The following is a 15,445-nucleotide window of genomic DNA, read 5'->3' as shown; positions in this document are numbered from 1 at the left end:
TGATCAGCAAGCATGGCACTGGCTAATGGGAAGGAGTGAATTTATGTAATTTATCATTCATTCAGAGAGAGTAAGCACAGTAGGCTCTAATCCATGGACTCACTGTCACTTCTGAGATCAGACCTCAGTAGTCCTAGGACTTTGTTGCAGGACAGTTTGCTAGACAACGAAGACATTCTGCAAGCTTCTTTAAACACAGGTATTTAGATTAGATTACTTACAGTGTGGAAACAGGCCCTTCGGCCCAACAAGTCCACACCGACCCGCCGAAGCGCAACCCACCCATACCCCTACATTTACCCCTTACCTAACACTATGGGCAATTTAGCATGGCCAATTCACCTGACCCGCACATCTTTGGACTGTGGGAGGAAACCGGAGCACCCGGAGGAAACCCACGCAGACACAGGGAGAACGCACAAACTCCACACAGTCAGTCACCTGAGGCGTGAATTGAACCCAGGTCTCTGGTGCTGATCAGGCATGATTTCAGTCTGAAATTTCACTACAGCACACAAAGTGTTGTTGGAAAGTACTTGAGCTTCAATTCAAGCACAGCCAATTAACAATGTTTCATAGCTGAATTCGTCAGTCTCTCTCATGGAGGTGATCATAGGATTCAAGATCAACACTGAATTACTGCCGGACAGCGCACAAAGGCAGTCTGGTAGGCTTCTCAATTCGTCATGCATCTTAGTGTAAACACACATCAGCTTCCATAGTCTGGTCCTAATTCCTCACCAGAGTCCTCTGCAGCAGAACATACATATGATTTCCCCAACTCTGGTGACCCTACACCCTAATGTTCCCCTTCCCAGGCTGCAATGCCCTGTGTCTAACGTCTCACCATGTGTATTTTTGACCTCAACCCTTTAAGTTCTGTGCAGCATCAGAATCCAAGCTGGGAGCCACAAAGTGTTAAATCTTCTTCATCTTCTTCCACATCCTAACCAACTCAGTCCACAGTCATTGCTTTCCACCTTATCAGGCAACTATCTACCTGCAAACTCTCCTTTTGTGACAAGCCAGTGAAGAATAAATATTCAAACATTATCCCAAGCATCTTGGTCTCACTCTGACTGCTGAATTGCACACTCTGTAACCAAAAAAGTTTACAAAAAAGACCAAGTTAACGGAAGGGTTATAGTGAAGATCACCAGGAAAATATGATAGCATTCCTGCTCTTGGGCTACATCTAGGTTTAGAAGCACAATTTCATTATTTGCAGAGAGCAGCCATACAAAATGCTTACACACTATCCTAGACACATCAATATAGATGATGAGTAGCACACTGCAGTCATTGCCTTGTACAATGGCTCTCAGTCCTCTAATATCCCACAACCTGAGTGAACTAGGAGGTAAGAAAATGACAGCATTGAAGCCAACCCAGAAAGATCTTCACAATGTATCGATCCTCAATGTATCAAGCCATGTCGACAGCCATAACTGCAATGTCACTTCTAGTAAGAGCCAGCATGGACCCCTCCACTTGGTTAGAGAATACAAGAATGCCTTCTCCACCTTGACAGTTTCAACTGCCTTCAATTGTATAGAACCTTCTTTTGCGAGAGAGAGAAATGCATCAGTGAGTGTTTTGCAATATATTTGAGTGGTCTAGCTGTCATGGTTGACTAGCTGGCAATGTGTGCTACTTGTGAGATTTGGGTGCTGTTACCACCTCAGACAAGGTTCCCCAATTTGATACAGTTTTGGATGTAGGTTTGCTCACTGAGCTTGGAGGTTCATTTCCAGACGTTTTGTTACCTTACTAGGTAACATCTTCAGTGGGCCTCATGTGAAGCAATGCTGAAAATTCCTGCTTTCTATTGATACAGTTACAATGAAAAATCCAAAATCATTAAGCTCCCAGATGACAGCCAATGCATGGAGCCAAACAGCAGCACAGCTAGCAATGGACACAAGTTGAAATCATGCTACATTGAATGGACTGCAGCTTACTGTTGAGATTCCCCATGCCTTTTCTCAAGGACTACAGAGGAACCTCGATTATTCGAACATTGATTATCCGAATTTTGGATTATCCAAGCAAGGTCACAAGGTCCCAAAGCTTGGCTGAACTGTGTTATCCGAACATTTGATTATCCAAACAAAAAACTCCCCACCAGTGTGGTTCAGATATTCAAGATTTTGGCCATTAGAGTCTCAGATAACAAAAAAGAAATTGCTTATATATTTGTAAGAGAAAGAACATAAAATGAAATAATTTACATTTATACAGAATTGTTCACATCCCAAGGACATACTATGCAAAGATGACAAGAAACTAAAGACAGACAAAATGTCTCCTGATAAAAAGCTAACATTTACTTGGAAACTGCAACAAGAAGCCTCTGAATCTTCGAGTATATCTTTTGACAGAATCTGACAACTTTCACAAATCATACAGAGCAAGAAATTATTTTGTAACATATTAACTTTTACTGAAATAGCTTCCACTTGTGCTGCATAGCAAATAATAAATGGGCTGAAGTAACATATCTTAAACCAGGAATTTGAAAAGGTTTGAATTAAAAGATTTTGTTGAAGACGGACATTAAGTGACAACGTCCTGAATTTCTAACCATTATTTTGTTCCACTCCATTTTACTTAACACTTTGAAACAAAACTGAAAATTTATCTTTTGATAATCAGCATGCAATATAAAAGATACACAGACTATTCATCAAATAGGAGTTCAAAGCATTTTAAATTATTATTTTCCACGTGACAACATTCTGTTATCTCCTCTGACCAAATAATGAATGCTTCGGCTTCTCACTTCATTAAAGAAGAGTACACATTATCTTAATAACTGAAGTATTGATCTAAAACACAACCTTCTATTCAAAGTGGTTATCTCAGATTAATAACACCAGCTTGGCAACAACCTCTTTATTCAGACTGTCAGAAATATTACACTCCGTATGTAATCACAGTGAGAATTCAGGCATGGAAGCAAGGGGTGGACATGGAGAAGAAAAAAATAGCCGCTCTTGACATTAAAATTGAGCCGTGGTCAACTGGCAGTCATTGGGGATCATGGGGAAAAATTCTCCAGTGGCACAACTATTGGAAGTAATCATCCCAGCTCTGGACTTGGAGCATTGCTGATGGACATCCTTAATAACGCATTCTTGGCCAAACCAGCTTCAGCTGCAGTACTTCAGTTGCCTTCCTTTAGTAATGAGATCATGAGTGAATTTATTTTTAAACAGACAACATCCCGATTAACAATTCTTCGGATAATTAAATCGACTCTGCCTACCTACAGCAATAACATCAAATATACAAGTGAAAGGCAATTATTCTGTCACTTTTGAAAAGGAAACAGCCTTCTCCAAGCAGAGAAAGCCAAGAGATCAACATCTGAACTTCAACTGCACCACTGGCGCTTAATCACACATCATTAAAATTCAGAGGATCATCACAAACTAAGTGTCTAAATGGATCAGCCACTGCAACCCAGAAGCTGGGTTCTCGGTGACAAGTGAGTTATATTGATAAAGCCTTACAAGATACAAGTTAAGGGTGCAATGGAATATTCACAATTGCTTTGATGAATATAAACACAGAGCATGAAGTTCAAACAGTTGTTCAGCTTCTCAATCTTCATCCCTCTCTCATGCCAGTCAGGAACTCAAAACACTTCAAAGGAACACCAGCCCTACACTCAATTCAAACCGCATCTGTTTTCTAACCTATTGTTAGAATTCTGACACTGAATCAGGACAGTGGAAATATCAGGACAACCTCATTATGGCAGTCATCATTGAACCTGACAGCAGTCATAGTCTTCCAAACTTTCCAATCATAGCAACAGATGACCTCATGTTGGCGTTCTGATTAAACTAGTACTTAATCTTGTCTATCTGCTTCCTTCACTGGTGGCCTCTTGTTCTATTAATCCTTCTGGTATTTCTTAAGTACTCTTACCCTTTTACAGATAAATATGTGCAAAGAACTCCATTTGATCCTTTTGATCAGAGTTCCCCAGCTCTTTCAGTTCTCCCAACCCCATTCAATACTTCTCCATTAGTAATTTTCTCCACCCAGTTTACACTTAAGAGTCCTTCAATGGCAACAAACTTCAAATCTTTTTTCTCCTTCTCATGTTTTAAGCTTCACATCCACAATTCATTCCTGACCAGACCAGACATTTGCATACTCAGATTGTTACTTAAAAATTTCAGCTAGCAATTTTTAGAATTTTTTTTCTATTTTGGTACCTTTGACATCAGATGTAACTGTGCTTCCTAGATGGTTGAATTGGTATGTTCTATCTTGCTTCTATTTACTATGATAATCCATACTAAAATGAATTTTTCCTTTGTGATAATCATGTCAATATTTTATGGGAGTACCGTCACCATTATAGTTGCAGAAAGTAATGGGGAATACTATTTAGAACAACTAGGCTGCAGCGATGAATTCAGCCTAGCCAGTGGATCCTATAGGAGAGATGGAAATTTCACTAAAAGCCGACAGACATCTTGCAAATTCTTGTGTACATCATGCATGGGATCTCAAAATACAGCAGAGACATAAACAGTCCATTATTCTTTATTACCAGCAAAATTATAATTTTTAAAAATTAGTCAACTCTTCTTTTAGCCACTTTTTGAACTGACTACATTGCAGTTTGCAAATGATGAAGCGGAGTGGTGATGTATGAGCTTTTCAAGATTTGATGACAGGCTCCTGCGCCCCACTTAGTGCAAACCCGTTATCAAATTCTAAACAGTCCAACAACCCATCACCAACTTTCAGACAAATTACAGTTCAAAATGATAGAAACAAGGAGAATGTGTTGCTCTGGGAAAAAAATACAGACAAAGCACCTTACTGCATGTGAGCAAAATATTTAGGAGTATGTAGTCAGAATATTCCTACATTCTCCATCAAAAACGTGAAATCTGATTGAGCATTTTTGTCTGAAAATATTATGATTGCAAAGTCTGCTTATTTGTACATGTCAAAGGCTCTGTTCAAAGTTGTAAAGATCCTGTTGCAAGTTCCAGTTAATGACAATGCATCCATTACTCTTCAAGAGAACTGTGTGAAAACTTCATATTCTGCATCACTATTAATAAAGAAAAATCATCAACAAAATCTGAAACAAAACTCGGTTTCACTTTCAAGTGATCTTGTTTTGAATGTAGGTTGGAATCCCGAATGCTAACCCAGATCAGACATGATTTGGAGATGCCGGTGTTGGACTGGGGTGTACAAAGTTAAAAATCACACAACACCAGGTTATACTCCAACAGGTTATAGCTCCGAAAGCTAGTGTGCTTCCAATTAAACCTGTTGGACTATAACCTGGTGTTGTGTGATTTTTAACCCAGGTCAGACAAGTTATCACAAATTTACCTTCCCAAAACTTTACTTGCCAGATTTCCAATGCAGGATTCATCAGAACAGAGGCAGTGCAGCAAATCTCACAGGCAGGATCAGAGTGGAATGTTGCAAGAACCCTTTTGCAGCAATTCCCACCATATTCCAATATGAATGTAGTTTTAAAGTCCTGAAGCTACTTTGACAACTATTTAGAGAAGCTAAATGCGGCAGGTGAATGGTGTGTAGGGTGTCAAATAATTGGGGGGGATAAGGTTCCACCTCAGTGAGGGGAAAGAGCAGCAAGTGGATGGGTTGAGGCTGCAGGATGGCAAGTGGTGGTGGGTGGATTGAGGGGGGTAGGGTTGTAGGTGGGTGAGGGGGTGCAAATAAGTAAGTGAGAGTTTGGTAAGGTGTTCGTGGATTAGAGTCACTTTGGGCAAAGCAGGTATGTGTGTGTGTGTGTGTGTCTGTGTGTTTAAATGGGTATCCATGGTGTCATCATCAGTCAATTGGGAGATACACACCAATAAGTGAGCCCTGTGATTCCTCATCCCACCACAAATCTATAAAAACCCAATTAAGCCATCAAAATGATCAAATAGCCTGACAAGTAGTTATTCAGGACAAACATAATTCACATCAAGTTTCAACAACAGGAAAATAACTATTTATTGACCAAACTTATTGCCTAACAAAATGGGGAAAAATTACTAATTTACCATAATGTGAATTAAGCTGTGACTGAAAACCCCAAAGCACACATTTTCATTTAGTCACAAATAAGACAAACAAAAACAGACCATTTGACACAAATATTATGGGTAGAAAAACGGGGAAAAATCTAGTCTACAAGGGTGAGGTAAGTTTTTTCTCACATCATGCAGCCTGCCGAGCAATGGTCAATCAGCTGGACCTAGGCCCTTTCGTGGAATTCTTTCTTTAAGAGCTTTCAGGTTTTTGGTCCTTAGCTACTCACAGAGAGAAAAAGAAAGTGCCTCTTGCTTGTGAGCTTCTACATGTTCTGGCACACTGCATTCTCAGACCTGTTACAAAAGTGCAGCTGGACAAGTCTGAAGGCTGTCATTAAGCAGTTTAGCCATCTCACTACATCACAAAAGTAACAACGTTGTGTAGCTAAAGTGAATATCAACAATCCCAATTGGCAAAAAACTCTCCTTTTACTTTCAAGTATTTGGCAATGCCCAATGTCCATAAAGTAAAAATATGTAGTCACTTCATTAAGGAATTATCAGTATTATAGTTAGCCAGGAAGCCCAAGAAAAATTAAAAGAATTAGAAAATGCTCTACTATTTCATGTCTAACTATTAAGGCTCATTAGTCAGAACACTCCAGAATCTCTGCCTCCAGCTAAAAGTTGTGAACTTTGTCAAATAGTTTAACATATCCACTATCCTTTGACAGTTTATGCATCCTGAACAACTACTGCATCGTCAATGTATGAAGTCACCCAAGAAGTCCAGAAGCATATCTTTCAACCCAAGTCTAAACCTGACTTCCAGAGAACAGAAGATCCAGGCCACAAAAAAGTTGAAGTATAATCTTATTAGACAACTGCAGTTTTGGGGCTGCTATGACTGCAGCCAGCATATTTTCTACTTAAGAAATAGGGGGGCAACAGAAACAAATATAGAATTGCAGATGTCTTAAATTTCACTCCAGTGGTTGTGCAAATGCGACAACTGTACAGGGTGGAAATGGTCGCACTTCATGTTTCAATTATTGCATTTGTTCCACCTATAAGGGGTTGTTCCAGTAAACTGGTACTACCAGACAAAGAGCTTCCCAAAAAAAGAAAATGTAAGGTTCCACTATAGAAATCTGGGACTGACACTAAACAGGGAGCTATTACAGAATTCTTTGATGTTGCCGGCACAACCAGCAAGTCGTAAATGCTAAACTCTTCTTGTGTCAGTCGAATCTTAGCTCCATGGACAACCATCAACTCAATCACAATTCTCCAATTAAACTTGCTGTAACAATACCAAATCTGGGGAAAAGTGAGTTTACTCATTTTGGCAGAACAGACATTTTTGAAATGTCAATGTTCAGTGAGATTTAGCTGCACTCAGAAGAAATGTAGAAAATTGGTAGCAGATGCAAAAGACAATTAGGAGACTCCGTGACATGTTGACCTTTAGTATAAAGGGATTAGCATAAAAAGCAAGATAGCTTTGCTACAATCATATTTTGAGAGCATTCCTAAGTACCATATACAGTTCGGGTTTTCATATCCAAGGAAGGAGAATTTGCAGGAGGAAACACATTGAAGGTTTCACAAGATTTATTCCTGTGACAGCTTTGGCCCATGATGAGAGGGCTGAGTAGATTGGGTCTGTGCCCCAGAATTTACAGAAGAGCACAAGAAATAGTGGGAAGAAATTATTCAGCCACTCAGGCCTGGTCTACCTTTTGTTACTGTTACGGACCAGATCAAACCCCCTCCAGATATATCCAAGGAGATAGCCTAAACCCTAACTTGTATCTTATTTCGACGCAAGTATAAGGTACTGTGTTCCAGATGTAATTCAGTTAGTTACACTACTCGGCTTTAAACAAAATATACTTTATTCTTATCCTCATTTAAAATACAAACTAAAGAAAGAAGAATTTGTCTAACGTTAACTCTCTATTGGAAAACTTAACAGAATAATAGAGTATTTAACTACTAAACAGCAACTGTTCCAGCGTAGTAATATTCCAATAACACACACTTGGCAAAGACAAAGTCAGTGAAACAGATTGTCTCACAGTCAATTCTGGCAGCAGAGAGAATCCAAGCTTTTAGTGAAGCAGAGAGATATGTATCAGCTTCCACAATCAGCTTCAAACCCCCAACAAGTACTGAAAGCTAAATTAAAACCCTAATTCTGTGAGAGCCTGACTCCATGCATTAATGCTGCTTCTATTGTTCTAACATTTTTTAAAGAACCCCAGGACCTCACAATCTGTTGACCTTACTGGACTGGAAGAGACAGCTCAGTGCCTATGTCTCAAATACTCTCTTATTAAAAAATGGACAAAGTACAGCACTTAAAGCCATAATATCAGCACAGTACATTTCTAGCTGATCTGACTGTCACCTCAACTTCACTTTCTTGTGCATCCCTCATAACCATCGAATTCCCTATCATGCAAAAATCTGTTATTCAACCTTGATTATATTCGATGAACCAGCCTCCACTTCTTTCGGGAGAAGTGAATTCCATCGTCTAACAACTCTTGGCTTCTTACAAACAACTCAGTTCAAAACTTTTGACAAGTTAGTATTTCCTTACTCAAGCATTGGAATATCATTCTAAACTGGATTACTACACAAATGCTCAACCTTCTAATCCAGAAGCAAGAGGGCTGCTAATTCAGGCTTGTATATAGACACTTCTTCAGAGAATGTGGTAACCAGGAGCTTTAGACTTGCAAAGTTGAAAATTCTCATTTTGTTACATTAAACAGTGGTTTCATTTGTTTGTATTGTACGTAATCCAACAGTTTGACATTTGGAATGTGATACTGACCATTTTGAACTGCAGAGGTTAAGCAGAACAACGTCTCACCAAATACTATTTTAAACAGATAATTAAAAGTAATATAAAAATCAAAGTAATTCATGCATTAAATAAGTTCAAAAACAGTATTACAAATTTCTATTAATATGTCAAGAAAGCTATGTTATAAACATGCATTATCTACAGTAAGCACAACACAACCAGAGTGAAACATATTACTGAGCAAAGGAGGTGGCAATTTTGACCCCAAGCTGTCTATGCTGGCTCTTTTCAAAGATCTATCCTGTTGATCCTATTCCACTGCTTTTCTCCCATGGTTTTGAAAATTTTGTTGGAGTATACGGCCAATTCTCTTTTGAAAGTTACAGCTGCTACATGTGCTTCTGTCACCTTGTTAGGGCATGAATTCCAGATCATAATAACATTGAGCACCACCCAATCCTCATTCTCCCGAGATTAATGTGTATATGGAGAGTTTTCTCTCAAGTGTAACAGTTTATATTAAGGACGTTATTCTGGAATAAACAGATTTAAATTCAAATTATATTAGATCAGTATTGAACACTGTGATTGACCAGCCTATTACACTCAATTAGAGTAACAGTTTCAGAATTTTGTTTTTTGTGTCCTCTAGATGTGTGTAAATGCTCTAGGAGATGCAATTCATTGCAAGTGGGGGATAAGAGCCAGTGAGTTAATTTTAACATATTTGAAATTCCTGATTTGAAATTGATTCCACAGTAAATGTCAAAAATACGTTAGTGAGACATGGAATCAAAAAGCAATAATGCACAATGCATGAAAGCATGCATTTGGAAAGTGTGGCGCTACCAGTCCAAATTGAAGCATATATTCTTGTTGCTGTTTAAATGAAAAGCCTTTGAGAATAATCCTGTCAAACTAATCATCAAATGTAAAAACTGTCACCAAGTACACCTTAGGAACTGCTAGCAGTGTTGATGCATGAAGAACCATCATGACAATGTTCAATGTTTCTAGGCAACATTGGCATCTGTTTGTCATTTTCAACACTATGGTATAATGAGAACATCACAACACAAATCTCATCATCATGCCTCATTGTGCATCTTAAAACACAGCAAGATGTCCTGCAGCAGCTGCAAATTTTAGTAGTACTCAAAGTACTATAAATCATCTTGGTGTGACATTAATAAGTCTTCAGGCTGGACCAAGGCTAAGTAATGGAAAACTCACTGCTGTTATGTGGAAAATAAATGGAGACACTCATTTTTAATAACAAGATAAATTAAGTTGTTTTCATGATACAACTACAAATGGTTTGTTGAAACAAAACTCTTTATATTGTGATTACAACTTTTAACAGTGCAAATTTGTGTGAGTGAATACAGGGCAAATTCTTTCTTCCAATGGCAGTATTGGTTGAAATAAAATTGCATTTAAAACAACAGGCCTAAAGAAAAAAAATCAAAGTTCTTCCAAAAGACCAAGCTCTTCACGATCAACCACGATATAAACTCCAAGTTCTAAATATTTGTTTTTTTCTCACTGACCTCTTTCTTCTCTTCCCTTCCCAACCCCAACATAAATGTTCCTTCTATGTATTATAAAATAGTAAGTCAGAAACTTTCCTCAAAATAGCCAAATATTCATACTTATCTCAAACTAATCTCAAATTTTTAAAAATTATTCGTGAACCTTATGCAAGCATTTTCTGTCCCATTAGGGCTAGATTTTGCTGTACCAGAGTATGTATAAAGTAACTGTCAATCATGAGATTTGTTCTTAAACATTTGGGTTTTTTAAAATTTGGGTAGCCAGTTACTGTAAGTACTGATAAAACTACAGCAAAGCATCTTGGACCTGGCTGATATGATATGTCCTATGATCCAGTCAGAATGAAAGGTAATGAAATTCACAGTGCAAATACTCAAATGCATGTAAATGTTAGAATGAGGAAATTAGATACAGCAAAAGAAATATAAAAAGAGAGAAATAAAAATGGATAGAGATAGGAACACAAAAAAGGAAAAGTATCAGTTGATTTAAGTTTTACATTTTCTTCAACAATGAAAATCTGAATGAATAAAACTCCACACTTGAAATAGTCCATTTTCACTGCTAAAGAAGTAGATTGATCATGGTTAACACCTACCACAAACAGATTGAAATGGCCAAGACAAATTTGTGTCTGGCTGATTCTAAAATCCACAGGAGTATGAGAATTTTGTGCTATCTGATGCAATTTAATGATGAGCTAGATAATGAGATGATGTTTTGGCAAAGCTAATAGTGCAGTAGCACCACTTGGATAGCAAGTTTTGAATGTTCACATTCCGCTGTGCCTCAAGTCACTGTAATATGTGCACATCAATAACACAGAGTGCCATTAACCTAACAGCAACATTTTTCAGAAAGTTTAATTTGGAAAAGGAAGTAAACCTTTACATGCATTGCAAACGTGATGTTTAGATAGCATGTATATCAAATGTCATAAATCCATTTGGCTAGATCCACTTTCTCATGCGTTGCTCAGAACATATGTATTTTAAATACATATGCAATTATTCAAGCAACATCATGAAAATTAAATTAATGTTGCAACAAATTAAATCAGAATTCAAAAGTCTATGAATGTATACGGTATAATTTTGATATATTCACAATGAGATAATATTTGGTGACCTTAAAGAGTTTTTCTTCAATAACCCAAGCTCTATTCTTTTACCTAACTATATACACACAATCAGAGGATTATGCGGTTTGCTGAAATTAAAAAAAAGACAACTAAGACAAAGGTGGGATAAAATGCTTAAAGTCCAAAACAAGCATTATGAACACATGCTCAATTTCAAGCACCTGCCCGCACAAAAGTTGCCGGTGCGAGATAAAGCTCAGCCTTGCAGAGCTGAACTGAGCTGGTTGATTTTACGGGGTGGTGTGTGCGTGCGAAAATCCTCCGGCGGATCACCGACTGGGCAATCAGAAAGCCCGAGGACACATTTAGGGACGTTGTGGTGTGAACTCGTATCACTTGTAATGAAGAAGTTCTGTTCGGTTTGGAAGTTAAACGGGAAACAATACGCTCCTGTTCTCCGGTGAAAGACCGATTTACTCTCTCCGAAAGTTACTGAGTTTGAACTTTCCAGTGAAACACTGGCTCCATTCTGTGAGCTGCATGCCTGTGCTTTTCCCTGTGTGTCTACATGTCCCTGTGGGGCGGCAGCACGCTCGCGTGTGGCCTCTCGACGGCTGCAAATGTGCTGTCAGAACGGCTCCCTCTGTATAAAATAACCACTCCATCCTCTCTCCTGCTGCATGGAGAGCGGGACTTGAACGGAGCTGCAGACTGGCCCAGGGCAGGGCACAATAGGAAAGGGGGCTGTCATCCAGCTTAGGGCACCTTCCCCAACCACCTCTCCTTCTAACAGTGTGGGAATTAGTTTGTTAAGTAGGTAAACCCCGCCAATACACTGTGAAATCCCAAGGCTTAAAGATGCCATTAATTTCACAGAGCACCCATACTTCTGGGGTCCCAGGACTTCAATAGTTGCATCGCTCTGGAAGCCACTTTAATGTGGCTCTCTACACATGCTTTCTGGGAGTCTCAGATCTTTTACAGTTTCATTGATCTATCTGCTTTGAGGGGGGTTTCAGAAGTCCCTCTCTACTTTTGAGAAGGGTGGGTGAACGGGCAGTTATCCCAAGTCCCCTTCTCCAGTGTGCAGACCTGAATCTGCTCATTGACCCGGAGGGGTCTCCTGCCCGGCTTTCGTTCTGCGTTTCCCTGAGATCCTTTGCTCCGTTTGCCTCTCACCTCAGTCAGCGCTTCTCTCGCTCTCCCTTTCCCAGCACACATACCTGAGTCACCAGGGGGATGAGGGTCTGCTCCACCGACCTGGTTTTGATCTCCAGCCCGGGATCGGTGTTGCAGTGGGAAGTAGCCATGTTGCCGCTGACTCCGCCGCCGGTACGGCTGCAGATGCAGAGCGGATCCCTGTCCTCTCCCTCTCCAGGAGTGACTGAGAGGCGGGAGAGAGGGAGATGCGTCTCTTTCCGGCTGTAGGAGGAGCTCTGGAAAGTGTGGAGGCGGGGGAGGTTGTAGGATTTGAGTTTTCACTGGTGCTCTGATTGCAGTAAATACGATGTTTCGAGTTAAAACGTGGTTTCAAAACAGCAAATGCCACTGAGTTCACTGGCGAGCTGCAGTGTGACGGTGGGTAGGAAGCAGAGGCGGCCACTGGCGGTGACCCTGGCACCTCTAACCATCTCGTGTCCGCCCCAAGCACACAGCATCGCTGCAATGCTGTGCCCCGCATCCCATTCTCAACTTTAACACCAACTCCGGGTCACATCCACAAAACAAAGCATGCCGCCTCATATGGTTACTTCACTCTCTGTCCATGGGTTCCTGAGAAACGCTACTCACAAAGTCAGTCGGGAAACCATTTCTCCTTCCACTCGTTCTTTACACTTCTTGCTAAAGATGGGAAACTTCTTTTTAAAAAACTTAATTTTTTTTGGTGAGGGTGGTTTTAGCTTAAACCTGTCTCCGTTTGTGTTTTTGAGTTAAACCATGTGTTTAGAAACATAGCTGCCCTCGTTTCTGTGCTTTCAGGTTGGTCTTACAATTTGCCATTTACCCTTTTCTTTTGCCTGAAGTATATTTTCCTGTCCTTCCATCCCCCATAAACGTGATCTGGTCTTGTTAATTTTGCAGTGTTGAGCTTAGGTTTTTGATCGCTGACGACCAATGCAACTACAAGACTTTGTCGGTCAAAAGGCTCAGAACTATTGTGGGGCTATTGGTTTAAATTTAAAAAAAGAACTGCGGATGCTAGAAATCTGAAATCAAATCAGAAATTGTTGGAAAAGCTCAGCAGATCTGAGAGCGTCTGTGGAGAGAAAGCAGAGTTAACTTGACTCTGCTTCAGAACTGAATTCTGCTTTACATTGTCAAAATAAACCACAGCGCCTATTGGAGAAACAACACCTTACCTTCCAGCTGGACACCCTCCAGCCTGGAGGGAGGACTCAACACTGAGTTCTCCAATTTCAAATAACCTCCTTCCACCTCTCCGACTCCTTTCCCGGCCCCTCCCTGCCACCAACTGGATTCATTCCTCCCATTGACCAGGTCGTACACTACTTTTCTTCACCTATCCCCACTTCACCCTGCCCCCAGTCCTGAAGAAGGGTTACACCCCAAACTTTGACATCTGCACCTCCTGATGCTGCCTAGTTTGCTGTGTTCTTCCAGCCTCCTGCCTTCTACTCTGCTTTCTCTCTACAGATGCCACCAGACTTGCTGAATTTCTCCAGTAATTTCAATTATGTTTGTTGTGCCCAGTCAAACATATGAATGATCCGATATCACAATAAAATAATGTGCAGAATTGATGTTCATATCTGTGTTATTGGAATAATTGGAATACCCTCACAAATCCAGAATGGATTCAATTCCAGTTGATCAAATTTGAAGGTAAGAGCAAACTAATAAAAGCATTATTGAGTTTGAGAAGGCTGCTGGGAAATTAGAAAATAAGCTGAACAAAGGTGAAAGTGTGCAAAAGAGTGCTGTACATTAAATAAAAATAAGTGAAAAATGTATTCCATGAAATGTGGGAATCACTAAGGATGAGGTAGAATGGGGGAGATTTGTTGGAAGATCAAAGACCTGAAATGTAAGTTATGTATTCCCACCTCCACAGATGCTGTCAGATGTGTCCAATATTTCTGGTCTTTTGTGTGATTTTAGGTTTTGCCTTTGCCAAAAGAGAGCCACTTTTTAAAAATTAGGCTCAGTACTCAAACATAGCCAATCCTGTAAAATTACTATCATGTGAACGCAAATATGCCATTCAGCCCCTCTAGATTTTCCACCCTTCCAATAGATCATGGTTAATCTATATCTTATTTCCATTCACCAATTTTGATCTACATCCCTTGATACCCTTGCCTAATGAAAATCTGTTAATCTCAGTCTTATTGCAGTTTTAGTTAATTACAACTTAAAATTAAACTGCTCACACTTGCTTCCATAGCCATTTTGATCCTAACAATTACATATTTTCAACTAGACTTTGCAATCACTCTTGCATCACTTACTTTAACTTTATCTACAAGATGCACATGCCACAGTCAAGGCTGGCATTTAATGTCATTGGGGATATAATGGCAAACCATCTTGTTGAATGTTACTGTGGAGCCACAAGTAGACCAGAGGGTGGCAGATTTCCTTTGTCTAATGACGCTCAGGAACAGATATTACCTGATGAAGGAGCATCTCTCCGAAAGCTTAGATTAGATTAGACTTACAGTGTGGAAACAGGCCCTTCGGCCCAACAAGTCCACACCGACCCGCCGAAGCGCAACCCACCTATACCCCTACATTTACCCCTTACCTAACACTACGGGCAATTTAGCATGGCCAATTCACCTGACCCGCACATCTTTGGACTGTGGGAGGAAACCGGAGCACCCGGAGGAAACCCACGCAGACACGGGGAGAACGCACAAACTCCACACAGTCAGTCGCCTGAGGCGGGAATTGAACCCAGGTCTCTGGCGCTGTGAGGCAGCAGTGCTAACCACTGTGCCA

The 15,445-nt window shown here is 40.0% G+C and overlaps 1 protein-coding gene across 1 annotated transcript in view; it reads right to left on the bottom strand.

The window, feature by feature from the left end:
• Positions 1–12,881, bottom strand: part of ctnnal1 (catenin (cadherin-associated protein), alpha-like 1) — a 319,555-nt gene extending 306,674 nt beyond the window's left edge. Inside the window, exon 1 of the mRNA XM_060825516.1 lies at positions 12,706–12,881. Within this exon, the coding sequence (XP_060681499.1) occupies positions 12,706–12,792 (87 nt within the window). The 5' untranslated portion in view covers positions 12,793–12,881. The remainder of the gene's footprint in view (positions 1–12,705) is intronic.
• Between the last annotated feature and the right edge of the window lie 2,564 nt (positions 12,882–15,445).

This window comes from Hemiscyllium ocellatum, chromosome 5 (assembly GCF_020745735.1).
Source record: "Hemiscyllium ocellatum isolate sHemOce1 chromosome 5, sHemOce1.pat.X.cur, whole genome shotgun sequence".
Taxonomy (NCBI): domain Eukaryota; kingdom Metazoa; phylum Chordata; class Chondrichthyes; order Orectolobiformes; family Hemiscylliidae; genus Hemiscyllium; species Hemiscyllium ocellatum.
Note: the sequence above shows the minus strand (reverse complement) of the source record. Positions and strands in the feature narration are given on the sequence as shown.